General features: G+C 51.3%; 7 protein-coding genes across 8 annotated transcripts, besides 1 other annotated feature; 4 read left to right on the top strand and 3 right to left on the bottom strand.

The window, feature by feature from the left end:
- Nucleotides 1–3: 3 nt before the first annotated feature.
- EKO05_0001377 (E1 ubiquitin-activating enzyme) lies at nt 4–2,055 on the top strand (the record flags this gene model as incomplete). The annotated part of the gene is made up of 4 exons (XM_038937434.1): nt 4–66; nt 120–290; nt 349–1,240; nt 1,292–2,055. The coding sequence occupies 4 exons, from the start codon at nt 4–6 to the stop codon at nt 2,053–2,055; spliced, it is 1,890 nt and encodes a 629-aa protein (XP_038802134.1).
- A 334-nt stretch (nt 2,056–2,389) lies between these two features.
- On the bottom strand, nt 2,390–3,188 carry EKO05_0001376 (3-oxoacyl-[acyl-carrier-protein] reductase; the record flags this gene model as incomplete). 2 transcript variants are annotated; one of them, XM_059635658.1, is made up of 2 exons in its annotated part: nt 2,390–2,481; nt 2,552–3,188. In XM_059635658.1, 2 exons carry the CDS (start codon nt 3,186–3,188, stop codon nt 2,390–2,392), a joined length of 729 nt encoding a protein of 242 aa, XP_059491641.1. The 2 variants fall into 2 exon arrangements, with proteins under 2 accessions (XP_059491641.1, XP_038802133.1); XM_038944962.2 differs by having other exon boundaries at nt 2,390–3,188.
- Nucleotides 3,189–3,443: 255 nt separating this feature from the next.
- On the top strand, nt 3,444–4,835 carry EKO05_0001375 (uncharacterized protein; the record flags this gene model as incomplete). The annotated part of the gene is made up of 2 exons (XM_038937451.1): nt 3,444–3,452; nt 3,510–4,835. The coding sequence occupies 2 exons, from the start codon at nt 3,444–3,446 to the stop codon at nt 4,833–4,835; spliced, it is 1,335 nt and encodes a 444-aa protein (XP_038802132.1).
- Nucleotides 4,836–5,327: 492 nt separating this feature from the next.
- Nucleotides 5,328–7,928, top strand: EKO05_0001374 (uncharacterized protein; the record flags this gene model as incomplete). The annotated part of the gene is made up of 3 exons (XM_038937177.1): nt 5,328–5,409; nt 5,457–7,523; nt 7,573–7,928. 3 exons carry the CDS (start codon nt 5,328–5,330, stop codon nt 7,926–7,928), a joined length of 2,505 nt encoding a protein of 834 aa, XP_038802131.1.
- Nucleotides 7,153–7,205: a tandem repeat.
- A 1,037-nt stretch (nt 7,929–8,965) lies between the features above and the next one.
- EKO05_0001373 (uncharacterized protein) lies at nt 8,966–9,550 on the bottom strand (the record flags this gene model as incomplete). Its single annotated transcript, XM_059635657.1, has 1 exon — nt 8,966–9,550. The coding sequence occupies one exon, from the start codon at nt 9,548–9,550 to the stop codon at nt 8,966–8,968; it is 585 nt and encodes a 194-aa protein (XP_059491640.1).
- A 934-nt stretch (nt 9,551–10,484) lies between these two features.
- Nucleotides 10,485–12,240, top strand: EKO05_0001372 (uncharacterized protein; the record flags this gene model as incomplete). The annotated part of the gene is made up of 4 exons (XM_038937374.1): nt 10,485–11,011; nt 11,066–11,451; nt 11,503–11,517; nt 11,567–12,240. 4 exons carry the CDS (start codon nt 10,485–10,487, stop codon nt 12,238–12,240), a joined length of 1,602 nt encoding a protein of 533 aa, XP_038802130.1.
- Nucleotides 12,241–12,574: 334 nt separating this feature from the next.
- Nucleotides 12,575–16,377, bottom strand: EKO05_0001371 (Glycerophosphodiester phosphodiesterase; the record flags this gene model as incomplete). The annotated part of the gene is made up of 3 exons (XM_038937233.1): nt 12,575–12,778; nt 12,831–16,081; nt 16,242–16,377. The coding sequence occupies 3 exons, from the start codon at nt 16,375–16,377 to the stop codon at nt 12,575–12,577; spliced, it is 3,591 nt and encodes a 1,196-aa protein (XP_038802129.1).
- Nucleotides 16,378–16,411: the final 34 nt, after the last annotated feature.

Here is a 16,411-nt window from a genome sequence, read left to right as displayed (position 1 = left end):
GCAATGGCACGCGACAGGTATGCGCAGCAGAGCCTCGGCGGCACGCTGCACGGCATGGTCAAGAAGGTACGGCTGAGACACCAATCGCACAATCTATCTGGGTCACTAACAGCACGCAGGCTCGCGTGCTCATGGTAGGAGCTGGCGGCATTGGCTGCGAGCTGCTCAAGAATCTTGTTCTTACTGGCTTCGGTGAGATCCACATTGTCGACCTGGACACCATCGATCTCAGCAACCTCAATCGACAATTCCTGTTCCGCAACGAACACATAAAGAAGTCGAAGGCATTGGTATGGATGGCCTGGAGTGTCTTACAAGGTGAGAGAGCATGCGCTAATACCATGGCAGGTCGCGAAGGAGTCGGCGCATCAGTTCAATCCCAACGTCAAGATCGAAGCCTACCACGACAACATCAAGGACCCGCAATTCAATGTTGCATGGTTCCAGACCTTCAACATCGTATTCAACGCGCTCGACAACCTCGATGCACGTCGCCATGTCAACAAGATGTGCTTGGCTGCCAACGTACCGCTGATCGAGAGTGGCACCACAGGCTTCAACGGGCAGGTGCAGGTCATCAAGAAGGGAGACACCGAATGCTACGACTGCGTACCGAAGGCCACACCGAAAGTCTTTGCCACATGCACGATTCGAAGCACACCCTCACAACTCATCCATTGCATTGTGTGGGGCAAGTCGTACCTGTTTGCCGAGCTGTTTGGCATCTCGGAGGATGATGCACCGGACCTAGATCAGAGTTTGGAGAAAGATGCAAACAACGCTGAGGAAATTGCTGAACTGCGCAAGGAAGCGACCAAGTTGAAGCGCATACGGGACCAAATGGGCTCACAAGGCTTCCCGCGCGCTGTCTTCGAGATGGTCTTCAAAGAGGATATCGAGCGCTTACTGAGCATGGAAGACATGTGGAAGGGCAAGAATGCACCAGTCGCACTGGATTTTGACAGATTGTCGCAGGAGACTACGGCCCCGGCAGCAACGATCATGCAGGACGACCAAAGGGTATGGAACACAGCAGAAAACTTCGCTATCTTCGTGAACAGTCTGCATCGGCTCAGCAACCGTCTGGAGACAGAACGTGCACAGGCAGAGGTTGGAAACGCGGCTCCCATCCTGAGCTTCGACAAGGATGATGTAGACACCTTGGACTTCGTCGTTGCAAGCGCCAACCTACGCGCTGCCATCTTCGGTATTGAGCCCCGGTCAAAATTCGATATCAAGCGTAAGTCCGATCTAGATGATCGTAAATGTGGTTTCTGACATGGCAATATAGAAATGGCCGGAAACATCATTCCTGCGATCGCAACGACCAACGCCATGACTGCTGGCCTCTGTGTTCTCCAAGCCTACAAGATCTTGCGCTACACCGACCCAGAACAACTCAAGCGACAAGCCAAGATGGTCTTCCTTACTAGGACTACTGAACGTGTTCTCGCCGCTGAGTCCCTTCGCAATCCGAACCCCGAGTGCCCGACCTGCAGTGTCGCTCACATTGCCCTGACCGTCGACACAGAACGTGCAAAGCTTAGCGACCTAGTAGACGATGTATTGAAAGAGCAGTTGGGCTATGGCGAGGATTTCAGTATCACCAAGAATGGCGACCTGCTTTACGACCCTGACGAGGACGCTCATCTGGACAAGACGTTTGCCGAACTTGGCCTAGCAACGGACAGCTCAGTTGTTGTCATTGATGACGCAGACGAAGATAAGAAAGTCAACGTGCAGTTCTCCATTGTTGCGAAGGATCTGCCGGCAACAGACAAACCCATCAACCTGTTGTCAGACCCGAAGATTGCAACAAGACCTAATGCTGCAGTACCTGTTGCTTCACCTGCAGCGAACAGGCATGCAAAGACGAATGGCACCACCAATGGTACAACAAGCGGAAGCCTCAAGCGAACAGCCGAAGATGCCAGTCTTGAGGATAGTCTAGTCAGGAAGAGGGGCAAGGCCATGGAAGGTAAACAGATCATGGACGCTGATGACATATTGGTGATCGAGGACGAGAAGGACGATGGTGTCATCGAACTCGATTGAGTTAACCAGATTATCTCTCCTAGCTCCTTCGTAAGTCTTACGCGCCCTTTGCGATGACTACATCGACCCGGATACACCATCGGCCTCCAGGATAGCATACACATCGACGCGCTGATCTTCTGGATATCCTCTGTACTTATATCAGCATAGGCGCGATCTCAGGCGGCGTTTCGGGGAACGGGTATACCTGAGTCACATCTGCTTTAGCTTTCCACATAGATCATGAGAGGCAGTCGATGATTTCTCACGAGCTCGACAACTCGAGAAAGCCTTTTTGCTCTCACTATCGCGTATTTAGACCGCCGATAGGCCTCCGTCCAAGTTCAACACGCAATTATGCGCATACTGGTTTTCTATGAGAAACACCACTGCATGTGCAATTTCCTCTGGCTGACCGAATCTTTTGAGTGGTATCCTGTCCTTCAACTGCGGCGTGTTGAGATCGAATGACTATTAGCATCTTGTATACCTTACCCGCAACCATACGCCAACGTACCTTTAGTCATATCACTCTCCACATACCCTGGCACAATCGCGTTCACTCTCACTCCATGTCCCATGTACTCTGCTGCCAACGCCCTGGTGAAACCCAGAACCCCTGCTTTGCTTGCTGCGTACGCTACGGCACCGTATCCTCCATTCACTCCCAGTAAGCTTGATACATTGATGATACTTGGCGTGAGGCCTGTTTGCCCCACAGAAGAGCGTGACCTAGTTGTCGAGTGCAGATATTTGTTGCGTAGCAAGAAGCGCGTGCCGAGCATTAGGGCTGTGAGATTTGTCTCGACTATGGATTCGATATCCTCTGTAGGCGTGGTAGTGAAGAGACGGGATTGCGTTATGCCCGCGCAGTTCACAAGAACGTCTATCTTGGATGCATCATCTCCTTTGACGAGCCCGTTTGAGGAGAAGTTTGTGGTAGTCCAGAAGTCTGGTGACGCAATCGATCCTGCGACATACCCGTGTGGTGTTGCTGTGATGGGACTGAGGGTGGTCAAGGCGGCTTTGAGATGCTTTTCTGAGCGGGAGATTAGAGTGCAGCGATACGACTGTCTGGCGAGAGCTTGTGCGATTGCAAGGCCAATACCTCGGCTGCCGCCTGTAATAAGGACATGGCGGATTCGAGATGCCATTGTGATAGGGGCTGGTGATGGAAGTTGATGTCGAATTGGCCAATGACGTCGTGTGGGCGCTAGCCGTGAGAACGCGACGAGAAAGCGCGTCGCGAAAGCTATGACTTTAGAGTCAAGTCGTCATTGCTTCTTTCTCGAAACATCAATCAGCAACTATTGAAACCGACATATTTTACTACACTGCGGAAGTCCCAGCGCACCCCTCGCAGAATCTTTCGTATTGTTCACTATACTTGTCTTGACAACAACCTCGCCATGCCTGAGGTACGCTTCGAAAGCTCATCTACGCTCAGTCTGTGACCCCCGGCTAACAACAAATAGATCGCAGAGGTAGCACGCGTAGTGCATTACCTTAAAAAGCACCTAGTGGGTCGCACAATCGCCTCTGTCCGCGCAGAAGAAGATGACCTACTTTTCGGCAAAGTTGGCACATCAGCATCAGCGTTCAAGACTGCAATGACTGGGAAAAAGATCCTTGATGCCCGCCAACAAGGCAAATACTTCTGGCTCATCATGGACTCCAAACCGCACCCACTCATGCATCTTGGTATGACTGGATGGATCAAATTCAGTCATGACGATACAAGCGCGTATTACAAGCCGAAAAAGGAAGAGACAGATTGGCCGCCTAGGTATTGGAAATTCGTACTGAGTCTGAAGGGGAAACCAGAATGTGAAGTTGCTTTTGTGGATCCGAGGCGGCTGGGGAGATGTAGGTTGATCAATGCGGAGGCGGAAGACATGAGGAAAACAAGTCCGCTGAAAGAGAATGGACCTGATCCAGTCATTGACAAGGATGTGCTTACCGTAGAGTGGTTGACGCAGTTGTTGAGGCGAAAGAAGGTACCGGTCAAGGCACTGCTACTTGATCAAGCGAACATATCCGGGATAGGGAACTGGGTCGCGGACGAGACAATGTATCAGGCACGACTCCACCCCGAGCAATACAGCAACACGTTCAGCGACGAGCAGATCAAAAGGCTTCATGATGCGATCATGTACGTCTGTGATACAGCGGTTGGAACACTCGCTGAGTCAGACAAGTTTCCAAAGGATTGGCTAATGAAGTACCGGTGGGACAAGGGCAAGAAAACCGGCGGTAAACTACCGAACGGTGCAAAGATCACGTTCTTGACGGTTGGTGGACGCACGTCTGCGGTTGTACCTAGCGTACAGAAAAAGACAGCCGCCGTCGCTGGTGATGTGTCCGAAAGCGCTGACGACAAGAGTGGGGAGAGTGAAGTGGAGGTCAAGCCAAAGAAGAGCGCAACAAAGAAGAAAGATATCGAAAATGCCGAAGAGAATCAGCAGGCCAAAGCAGCAACAGCAGCAGACAAGCCAAAGCGGGAGCGGGAAAAGGTTGATTATGAGATCAAGAACGAGTCTGAGGAGGGCGAGGATGAAGCCCCTGTTCCAAAAAGGCAGAAGACTTCTAGTAAAGCCCCACCGAAGAAGGCCAAGGCAGTTAGAGAGGAATCGGACGAATCGCCCGAAGAAGAAATTGAGGTTAAGGAGGCTCCCACTGCTAGTAAAGCCAAAAAGACTGCCGGCACCTCGGCAAAGAAGGCTGAAAGTACGGAAGCTAAGGAGGTCGTCAAGAGTGAAGAAACAAATGGGCGGCGACGGTCAGGTCGTACGGCAAAGTGAGAATACCACGACTTTTGTTGCAGGTGATCCAGGACCAGTTGTAACTTGTACACGAAGTGTAGGATATGGTGCATTGAGATGTATATACCACCAAGCCAACTGAAACCTCAGCATTATAATCACTCTTCATAGACAAATATCCAAAAATAATAATCTGTGATATTCACCGTAGTTCTGATAGTCCTTGACTTGTACATGGTGGGGTTGATGAATGTAGAAGGCACGTGCTTCGATGCGGGCGCTACTGCAGGCCGACATCGAAATTCGAAGCTCCCCACATCGACGACGTAACGCACTTCTCGACATCAGACTGTCACTTTCGCTTTGTATGATTGTCCGGGCGCAATGATTTCCTGTTGATCTTGCATTGTACCCTCATTCGCCAATACTACTCCCAACCTTATAACTACTCGACAAACCTGATTTCCACCGAAACGTTCGTGTGTGGCAGCTCTTAAACCATACCAATCACCACGTACACCCGCCGCCACCATGCCGCAACCATTGCCCAGCAAGGAGCAGACGCTCTTTCGCTCTGTCGTCAAATACTATGAGGGAAAGCAACACAAGAAGGGTGCGTCCACTCGCAACAGCGCCGACTCGCACTGCTGACCCCGCCAGGCATCAAAGCCGCCGACCAGATCCTGAAGAAGCACCCCAGCCATGGCGACACACAAGCGATGAAGGCCCTCATCCTCAATTCTCAGGGACACGGCGACGAAGCTTTCACACTCTGCAAGCTCGCCCTGAAGAACGACATGAAGTCGCACATCTGCTGGCACGTCTACGGTCTGCTATGGCGATCTGTCAAGAACTACGAAGAGGCAATTAAGGCATACAAGTTTGCGCTGCGGATAGAACCGGGTTCGTTGAATATTCTGCGCGACCTTGCCCTCCTGCAATGCCAGATTCGCGATTACGATGGCTACATCGAGAGCAGGCGGAAGATGATGCAGGAGCGCCCGCAGCTGAGGCAGAACTGGACTGCTTTGGCTGTGGCTTTCCATCTGGCAGGCAACCTGGTCGAGGCCGAAAACATCTTGAAGACCTACGAGGAGACGCTCAAGCAAACCCCACCGAAGGGTGATCTGGAACACTCAGAAGCTGTCCTATACAAGAACACGATTATTGCCGAGTCTGGAGATACTGAGCGCGCGCTGAAGCATTTGGATGAGATCATCAAGAGCAACTTGGACCGTACGTCTGCATACGAGTTGAAGGCCAGGTACCTGCTCGATCTTGGGCGCAATGAGGAGGCTGAGCAGGCATACCGCAAGTTGTTAGAAAGGAACAGCGAGTATCGCGCATACTTCGACGGTCTGGAAAAGGCGCTTGGCTTGAGCCGTGAGAACGAAGCAGACATCAAGAAGCTAGCCGAGCTTTACCAGTCATACGCCGACAAGAACAGCCGCAACGATGCCACGAGGCGAGTCCCTCTCGACTTCTTGTCCGGCGATGCCTTCAAGACCGCCGCAGACTCATACCTTCGCTGGAAGCTGAATAAGGGCGTTCCTTCGACATTCCCCAACATCAAGTCCTTGTACGCCGATTCCGAGAAGAAGGCCATCATCGAAGAGCTGGTTCTTGGATACGAGTCGGACAAGAAGACAAACGGTTCCGCCAAGGGGGAGACAAACGACGACAAATCGGGTCGCTTCGAGCAGTCTGTGCTATACTTCTTAGCTCAGCATTACAACTATGTGCTGAGCCGCGATCTCAAGAAGGCAAATGAATACATTGACCGCCTTATCGAGATGGACCCCAAGTCCGTTGACTACCATCAGACCAAGGCACGTATCCAGAAGCATGCTGGTGACGTCCAAAAGGCGTCTGCGACAATCAACCACGCCCGTGAACTCGACGAGCGCGACCGATACATCAACACGAAGTGCGCCAAGTACCAACTTCGCAACAATGAGAACGAGAACGCTCTAGCGACCATGAGCAAGTTTACACGTAACGAGGCGGTCGGCGGCCCCCTCGGAGATTTACATGACATGCAGTGTATGTGGTATCTAATTGAAGACGGTGAGGCGTACGCGCGCCAGCAAAAATACGGCTTGGCCCTCAAGCGCTTCACTGCGATAGCAGATATCTTCGACGTCTGGCACGAGGACCAATTTGACTTTCACAGCTTCTCGCTACGAAAAGGACAGATTCGCGCATACATCGACATGATCAGATGGGAAGACCGTCTGCGCAGCCACCCCTTCTTCACACGAGCGGCTGTTAATGCAATCAAAATCTACCTCACGCTGGCAGACGATCCCAAGCTTGCGAATCCTGATCAGCTAGACCTTGACAAGCTTGATCCAACAGAACGAAAGAAGGCCGAGAAGAAAGCAAAGAAAGAGAGAGAGAGGAAGGAAAAGGAGGAGGCTGACAGGAAAGCGGCCGCTGCCGCCCGTGCGACCGCTAAGGCAGATGACGGAGAGACCAAGAAAGAAGACACCGATCCTAATGGCGAGAAGCTCATGCAGACCAAGGAGCCCCTGGAGGCTGCCCAGAGGTTCTTGAAGCCGATGCTTGAGCTCAGCACACAAATTATTGCAGCGCAAAACGTCGGGTTTGAGGTTTACCTAAGAAGCAACAAGTACCTGCTCGCTCTAAAGTGTCTGCAAGCAGCACGCGAGCTAGATGCCGAGAACCCGAAGGCGCATGAGCAGAGCGTGCGCCTCCGTCAAGCCCGTAAGTCAGCTTTACGGTCTATACTAGCCATCTTGCTAATTTTCGACAGTCAGCAAAGTTTCCGATCTTCCAGTCGAGGTGTCTCAGGTCGTCAAGGAGACTTTCACTACACCAGCCGCGGATGCTGACCTGAAGGCGTACAACAACGACTTCATCCAGAAGCACTCCGAGAGTGCATCACACCTCCAAGCCGCCTACACTACTCGCTATTTTCTCGACAACAGCACCCAGAGTCAAAACGAGGCGGACCTCATCAAAACACTGGATTTGCCAAACACTACATTTGAGCAAGCTGAGCAGGGATTAGCTTTGCTGGGCGAGTGGAAGAGCGATGAGAAGGTCAGAGATGAGTACAGGACCAAGGCTGCGAGCCAGTGGAGCGAAGCTACTGTGTTCAAGAAGTAGAGCGAATCTAAGTGCATAAGCTTCACCGGAGTATGTCGGGTTCTTCTGTGTTTAGCATAGTGTTGTTGTGTTGGCGCATCCGCTCGTACGGGCAAACTAAGCATGGCTAGCTAGAATAAAAGTTCAGATAGAATACAGGCGAATCATCACACCACTTCTGGTCCTTATTCGTCTCAGTCACTTTTCTGTCAAGTGCTAATGGAGGAACACAACCATTAGAAGGGACTGCAAGTGTCTATCCTACGTTATCAGTACCAAGGCAAGCTGGGATTACGATCGATACATGCAGACTCCCGTGCAATACTCTCGCCCCACCGAAAAGAGTCTTCCCAATGGCTGTTTCCTCAGTCGAAAGTCCCGCTGTAGGTCTATCTTCCGAGGTATGTTGCCATCTGGCTAGAAGCGCCAAGCCACCTGCCCAACCTGTCCACTGTCTTGACGAGAGCTGTTTCTGGGTTGGGAAATGCTTTAAGTGTGTACTGAACCGTTGTATTAGAGTCTGCCACCGGGTATACTGTCCAGTGTTGGCCTTTTCTTGAGATATTAGGATCTTTACAGGTTGAAAGTCGGGTCTCGATATGCTTGAAGTAGAGCGGTGTCTACGCTTTTGATGCTGAAGAGAATTGTACAGTCTCGGGCACGGGCCTGGATTTTTTTATCTCGGAGAACTTGATCGAAAAAGGATCAGGGTCGAAGTGACATTTGATGTCAGCATGATCTTCTCCTTATCAGAAGTCTGACTTTGTGACGCTACATGTTCACGGGATAGCACCACGGTCATGATGAACAGTCCAAAGAAAGCGATATCAAGCTGCGATCCCATTTGAACAAAGAAAAAAGTTATCGGCATGGAAGCACCTGAGCATGCTTCGCTGCGGATCAGCTTCACCAAGGCACACTTAGTAGTACGGTCTGCAAACGCATTCAGTGCCTATCTGGAGGTTGGTTGAGTCTGCGTGGAGCCGAGTGCTACGAGCAAGCCCCTGAGTATGAGTCAAGGCTGCCGAGGTGCGCTGAGTTGATCAGCATGATCGGCCTTATCCCAACCTCTCGATTGTTACCGGACAACTCCTGCTCACTAGTGCCTCGTATACAGGTCGGAAGACACCAAGTTCTTGAGTCAATACTGTCGTAGTTTCTAAAACCCCTCCAGCGTCTCCCAGAACCTTGCCAAGTATGAGTTTAACTGGGATGGGGGTTGGAAAGCTGTAGTTTGATAAGTCCTGAAATGACCGCGCAACGTCTTCATCGGAATACTCGTTTGGATACCATTCAATGTCCAGTGCTTTTATACAGTCCGCAGGTTTGAGGTTACTTCTTAGAGGATTCGCTGCTAGGAACTTGTGTATATGTCCCGCGCTGATTGTAACGTGAAGGCTTGTCTTGAAGGCTTTCTTGTAGACGCTTAAGGCAAGCTCCTCTGCAACAACTTGTCCCACGTGATCCGGTTGAACATAAGGTGGAGCGCAGAATTCAGGCATCCTATAGCTCCAAGCATACTCTCGGATGGAGCGCTTCGTTTGACGTATCATGTCTTCGTCATCCCACAGGTACGAGTACACATGGTCGCGAAGCTCTCTCGGCAAAGCGTTTAGGAAAGCCGTGGTGAAGCTTCGTGACATCGTCTGAGCATAGTTTGTGTATGCGCGTTCTTCTACACTATGCCTGATGAGTAAGATTCAGAGATGGCTACTCGTCCGGCTTCACGTACGCTCTAGCGACTGTAAGGGCAGCTCTACAATCATCATGCTCTTGCTTTAGCCGCTGAAGCCTGAGATGTCAACATTTGCGTTGGTTTCCTTTTACAGTGCACCCACTTCGCTTCTATTTCTTCTGCAGTCCGTTTGCCATCTTTCGCCCTCTGTCTAGCTTTATCTGTGGCATCTCGAGCCCTGTCGATCACGTCAGCATGGCTCACCCCGCACTCGTTAGCCTTACTGCTGTAGCTCGGTCAGCGCATCCTCCGTATATAATCCCATGCTAAAGATAACATGTATCTACCTGCCAATCAACCGGAAAATTAGTTGTAAATTCAAGCGTTGTCGTTGTTGTTGCGATACGTATGCACGTGTGTAAGATGAGGTTGGAGAGGCACTCCCGCGGCACCTTGAACACGGAACAGGGAAGGCGCTCGCTAGGCTTGCCCTTATTCTTCTAGCAACACTCTTGAGCAAAGAGCACAACATATTAATATTCGTGCTTTCTAGCATATATGCTCCCATGCAAAACGCATATTTACATGCCGATGGAGGTCTCGGCCTGACGTAAGCCTTGGACGGTCAGCGTGCTGAGCAGAGCATTTCGGGTCAACAGATCAGCGGCGATAATCGATTCGATTGGTTGACTGTTGCCTCCCAACCACGTTTCTATGGCTCCCAAGTCATGTTGTACGCCCTGCCTGTGACACCTCGCTTTTACAACTTAACTAGCCCGTCTGGTAATGCTGACTTCCAGGGGCAACCATCATCACATGTCAGTACTGTACCTGAATGAAGTATAAAGGTTGAGCAGATGGCCATAGTCCAAATCTAGCTGGTCAGAATCCTGTCGCTCAATATGGCCATCACATCGCTATTTTCGGGGGCAATAATACTCGTTGCTCTATACATCATCAACGAGCTGGTTTTGAAACGCGGTGCGAAGAGTTTGCCCTTACCTCCAGGCCCCAGAGGCCTACCTTTGATCGGAAATATAAAAGATCTACCGCCTCCTGGTGAGAAGGAGTATCTTCACTGGCTTAAGCTCAAAGATGCGTACGGACCTATCAGCTCGCTTACTGTCTTGGGACAGACTCTAGTCTTCATCCACGACAAGGACATGGCAATCGAACTCATGGAGAAGCGAGCAGCGATTCATTCTGGAAGACCTATCATGCCCTTTGGTAATATGTGTGGTTGGGAAGGAGGTATGGGTGCCCAGCAGAACAACGCTTCCTTCAGAGCGCAACGAAAGCACTTTTTTCAGCAAATCGGGACGAAGAACGCAGTTTCCAAGTACTGGCCTCTGCAAGAAATTGTTGTAGCACGTTTTCTCTGGCGTGCCAGCAAAGATAATGGTCGGGGCCTGGAGCAGCATATAAAGACGTAGGTGATGGCTTCCCTCAGCTTAGATGTAAACTTCCTGCTGATAATGACCAGAGAGGCAGCAGAGTTGATTTTAAAAGCGACTTACGGATACACCACCGAACAGAACTGCGCAGATCCTCTCGTAGATCTGGTCGATGAAGTGATGGACCAATTTTCGCAAGCCTTCGTACCAGGCAAGTGGGCAGTGGACAGCATTCCAGCTCTAAGACATGTACCAAGTTGGTTCCCGGGCACTAGTTGGCAACAGACTGCGAAGTTGTGGAATAAGACAGCGACCGATGTACTCAACGTTCCCTTTGAGTACGTCAAACTTTTGCAGGGCAACAACCACTCGTTTGTCTCCAAAGCGCTCGCCCAGCGCGAGGAAGAAGAGGGTGGTTCAGATCCTACAGATATCTCCATGATCAAGTGGGCGGCTTTCTCGCTCTACACCGGAGGTATGCAATATCCACTCTGCCTGAGATCAATCAGTGCTAATCTAGACACAGGTTCCGACACAACGGGTTTGGAACACCCACCTTTTGTGAAAACGATGAGTGCTGACCCAGGCAGTATCCACGATGCAATCCTTTTTCCTCGCCATGGCCATGCACCCCACCGTTCAAGCTAAAGCACAGGCCGAGCTCGATGCTCTACTCGGTCCAACTCCAACCCGTCTCCCCACATTTACCGACCGGGCACAGCTCCCCTACATTTCCTTGATAGTCGAAGAAGCACAGCGCTGGCATCCAGTAGCTCCCATGGGCCTGCCACACGCCACCGCCAAGGAGGACACTATCGCGGGATACCGTATCCCAAAGGGCTCGGTATTGTTACCGGCAATGTGGTGGTACACGCGCGATGAAGCTGTGTATCACGATCCAGAGACGTTCAAACCCGAAAGGTTCGAGGCACCTTACAACGAGCCGTATGCTACGAATGTGACTTTTGGGTTTGGTAGGAGGAGATGTCCAGGTCATCTGTTTGCGGATGCGAGTTTGTTTCTGATTATAGTGCAGGCGCTTGCTGTGTTTAGGATCCAGCCTGGTTTGGATGAAGAGGGAAAGGAGGTCAAGCTTACGCACGGGTTCCAGGAGGGCGTCATCGGAAGACCCACACCATTCGATGTTAAGCTCCTACCGAGGAGCGAGGTGCATGAAAGGCTGATCGAGGGTACTGTAGAGAAGCATGGATGGGAAGAAAGTGGAGCGGAGTCTATCCGAAAGCTGATGGCTGAACGTCCCTGACTTGCAGAGACATGACTTGTCTCCCGCACCTCTCAAAAGGCATACACAAGATGGATGTGGAGATTGACGCAATGTGTATAGCGCGGGTTCATGAGTGGCCTTCACGCGTTCATCTCTAAGGCGTAATTTGAGCAGATGAAAACATCTCGATCTGATTCGAAAACATAATACTGCAATGACACAGCCGTGCCATGAGCGGCGAACCGTGATTGAATGTGCCTCCACGTGCCCTTCGTCCGTTGAGGGACAACCTCTCCAACGCCATTTTGATGCCATGTTGATGCCATGTACCCAAAATTCAGTGCCTTTTCCAATGCGACTGATAGTATCGTAGTTATGCCATCTGCAAGTGTCCGTTCAGTCGCACCGCCGGTGTGCCTTCGTTACCCTCCTTGATGACTGGAATAGGCGGTGAACTAATCGGAAGCGTCGTAACGTGTGTTCCGCTGAGATTTGCTTCGTCAGGTGCCTGCAAGCCTTGTCGAATGCTGAGCACGCTGTCAACGATGACGGCATCAATCCCTTCTTTCTCTTGCAGCTGCGAGATGGTCAGTAATTGCTGTTGACAGAGTCAATTGGTCGGTACTTACACGAACGTTCTTGGGATCGTTATTGAGCACTCCGTACGTCATACAGACCAGACCGTTCTCTTTTACCATTCTGATGAATCTTGGGCACATGACGAGAGGGTCCGCTGCGCTCACGATACCGAATAAGTTCCATCGACTAGCAAATCGGATAGCTTCTTGCAAACTAGCAGCACGCTTGTCGCCGACGTCCGAAGTGCCTGCGTCGGTCAGGAAGAGCACTGGAATTGATGGCTGCTTGAAGGACAGCATGAGGCATATGTCCGGGTTGAAAGAGGAGAATACGATTCTGCGTTTGTTTGAGTGGTCGTAAACAACTTGCAGAACTGTGTCAATGAACGAGTTCAGCTCAACGGCGTACTGGTCCATCTCTTCCTCTTCTGACTCGTGGAGCATGGGATACTTCATCTCGATGTTGAAACCTGTCGCTGCTGGAATGTCCTTGCTCTTGAACATCCTCTCGAGCGTCGTGAAGTCTGATCCAATTGAGATGGCACGGCTATTGCCTTTGTAGCCCTTCTTGATATAGTCACGAGTGTACTTCATCCGTTCCTTGAGCTCGTCTTGACGCTCAGTATGAATGTTACGTTGAGTTGAATTGTCGACCGAGTACGATCGCAGTCTCTTAGGATTTGAGCGTTGTTCTTCTCCGTTGAGGACCCCATTGCTTGGAAGAACAGTCTCCGGCGATCCAGCACGTGATGGTCTGGGCTTTTGACCTTCCCCAATGTGCAGAAATTGGTCCAGGGTGAGCGTGTGCACCGGAGCATCTATTCCAGTTTCGCTGACCAGGAAGTCATGGTAGATTACAGGCACAAGGTCCTTAGTCAGCTGCACGTCGAACTCAACATATTCGGCTCCCAGATTGGCAGCAGAAATAAAGGACTGGATAGTGTTCTCGCCGAGTTGCAATGTCCTCTGTTTGTCAGTGTTCTTGCCAAGTCCGCGGTGACCAATGACCATGGTGGATGCCATCTTCTTCCAGTACGTGTGCTCTTCTGTAATGGACATGTTCGGATGTTGGAAAGGTGTAATGATCAGAAAGTTGAAGTTGACGGTACCGATGACTTGTAGAGTTGAGGCCGCTACGATCGGAACTTTCACGTCTCCTTGTAGTGGGATGCGTTTTGAGCCAATGTGAGTCTTGATGGTGGAGAGAAGGGCAACACCTCGTCCAACGATGCTATCTTTCGACCCTGCATAAGTCGGGCAAATGTCGAACAGTAGCTGCACCTTGCTGACATCTTTGGTCATGAAGGTGATCGGCTCCGTAGCAATATCCTGGACAGGCAGGTCGATTGGATAGGTCTCACCTGTGGCACCAGAAGCCGAAACGAAAACGGACAGGGCGGTGTCGAGTTGAGTAGCATGTGCATCGGCTATGGGAATATCGTCGAGCGCGATAGCTGGCACGTTCTTCCGCATGTCCATCGAGCCCAGGCTGACCAGAATCATGGTCTCATTCGCCAAATACCGGTGTCCGTAGCTTTTGACAGGATCTGGCACCTTCTGCATGATTTGGCTGTTTTCACGAGCCATGTTCTTAGATGTCTTCTCATCAAGAGAGGATTGAGGAGGTGATCCAGCCCGAGCAATTCTAGTATCTGCTGTTGGTTGCAGCGATGACCCTGTCGTAGGACAGAGCTTTGCGAGGTAGTAAGCAATTTCCATGTGGCCTCGGAGTGCTGCTTGTTCCTTAGCAGTCCATCCGGAGTTGTCGTGTCGCTGCAGGTCTGCACCAGCAGCGGCAAGGAGCTCGACAACAGGAAGATGTTTGTCAACGCAAGCATTGAACAACGGAGTCCATGCGAACGTGTTTTCAGGAATGTCCACATCAATCTTGTTAACACTGGAGCCTTCCAGTAAGGCTCTAGCACACTCGACGTGGCCATACTGCGCCGCAATGTGCAATGCAGTTTCTCCTTGCTTGTTCTGATAGTTGACGTCCACTCCTGCATCCACGAGAAGTTTGACGATGGTTACGAAGTTCATTTTCGTTGCCAGAGCCAGTGCTTCTCCTGACTGAGAGACGGTCTTTCTGGAAGTTAACCTCTCCTCGCTGGGGCCACACCAGTCCTCAGCCTCAAGAAGAGCTTTGGTGGTTAGCGGATGCCCCCCTTTAACACTAAGATGGAGTGGTGCGTCGCCTTCGTCGTCTTGCCAGTATTGTGCATCGATACCCCGACTGACGTCAAATTGACCCCAGTCTTGCATATGCTTAATGACAACCTGGCAAATCACGACGAAGCCGTAACCAGCAGCATAGTGGAGTGGAAGGCGCCCAAAGGCATCGCGCGACTGTAGGGCTATGCGTTGATGTGGTTGCAGTTGGTCGAGCAGATAAACCAGTAGCCGCACAGATTCGTCGTTCAGGCTCAGGAGTTTCGTAGACTCCTCCTCAGTGGTTGTGCATGGCCGCGGCTGTCTGTTTGGAGCTGTAGCTGGTACTATGAAATTCCGCGCATCCAGCAAGCTCTGTGGCAGACGAGCCTCGCCATCCAGCGTCTCGCCAGTCTTGGAGCGACCAATGCTGATTACGAGACGATGGATGACGTTGCGCTTGTTAATGTCGTCCTCTTCATCTAGACTTGCGACGTTTTGCAGAAGCTTCGGAATGCACAACTTGGCTCTGTACGAAACAGCGCGTTGGAGGAAGTTGAGGAGGACTTGCCGAAAAGCCGCACTCGTCGTCTCGTTGCTGATCGCTGCCTCTGAGAGAAGCCGGTCGACATCGTCAACACGGTCGCTGCGAATCGTGTCTTCGAAAGCATCCAATAAAGCTGAAGGGAGGTTCAGTGAACGACCAGGGACCCGACCCAAGGATGCTGCGGAGTAGGTGGAGCCACTATCGTCGAAGGTCTTGATGTCGCCTAGTCCAGAAAGCCACTCATTCACTGTCTTCACGTCCTGATTCAACGAGAAGTTGCGCGTAAATGGCCGCGGGTTCACCCGCGAGACCAGGTATCTCTCCTGCGTACACACGGTGGGGATCTTCTTGTCCAGCTTCTTCGTGATTTTGACAAAGCCCTTGCGATTAACCTCGCCATACCACTGGAGCTTCCGCAGTTGGCTGCGCAACTCTAGCAGTGCGTCCATGAGGTCCTGCGCCTCATCCTTATCGATGCCATCAGGCATTTGTGCCACGCGGCCATAACGACTTTGCAGCAATCTCAGCCGACGAGCATACTCTGCGTATTTGCGATTATAGAAAGTGTCCACGTCTTCGAGATTGCGGTCGAGGGAGAAGAAGAATTCTGTGAAACTGTGTCAGCGGAATCCATCGAGTGCACTGTGTCTAGGCCAGGCATGGACTCCAGCTGCTCGGTTGAACGGCGAGAGAATGAACAGGTAGTTCTCCCGCTCATCAGACGCCCAGCTATGCTTTCAAGTACCCAGAGAATGACGGACACCTACCAGCAAGATCTGGATCGGAGCCATGGTTCGAGGCTGCGGCTGCAGATTTAATGAGCTTCTTCAAGCCTTTGTAGTTGATGTAAGACGAAGCCCACTCCGGGACCTGGTTTCGCGGCAAGTCGTGCCCAAACTTCATGTTGGTAGGTCGCCGTTGATGGTTGATGGAGGAA

The sequence above is a fragment of the Ascochyta rabiei genome, chromosome 2, assembly GCF_004011695.2.
Source record: "Ascochyta rabiei chromosome 2, complete sequence".
NCBI lineage: Eukaryota > Fungi > Ascomycota > Dothideomycetes > Pleosporales > Didymellaceae > Ascochyta > Ascochyta rabiei.
The sequence above is the reverse complement of the archived record's forward strand: the minus strand, read 5'-3'. Positions and strand labels throughout refer to the sequence as shown.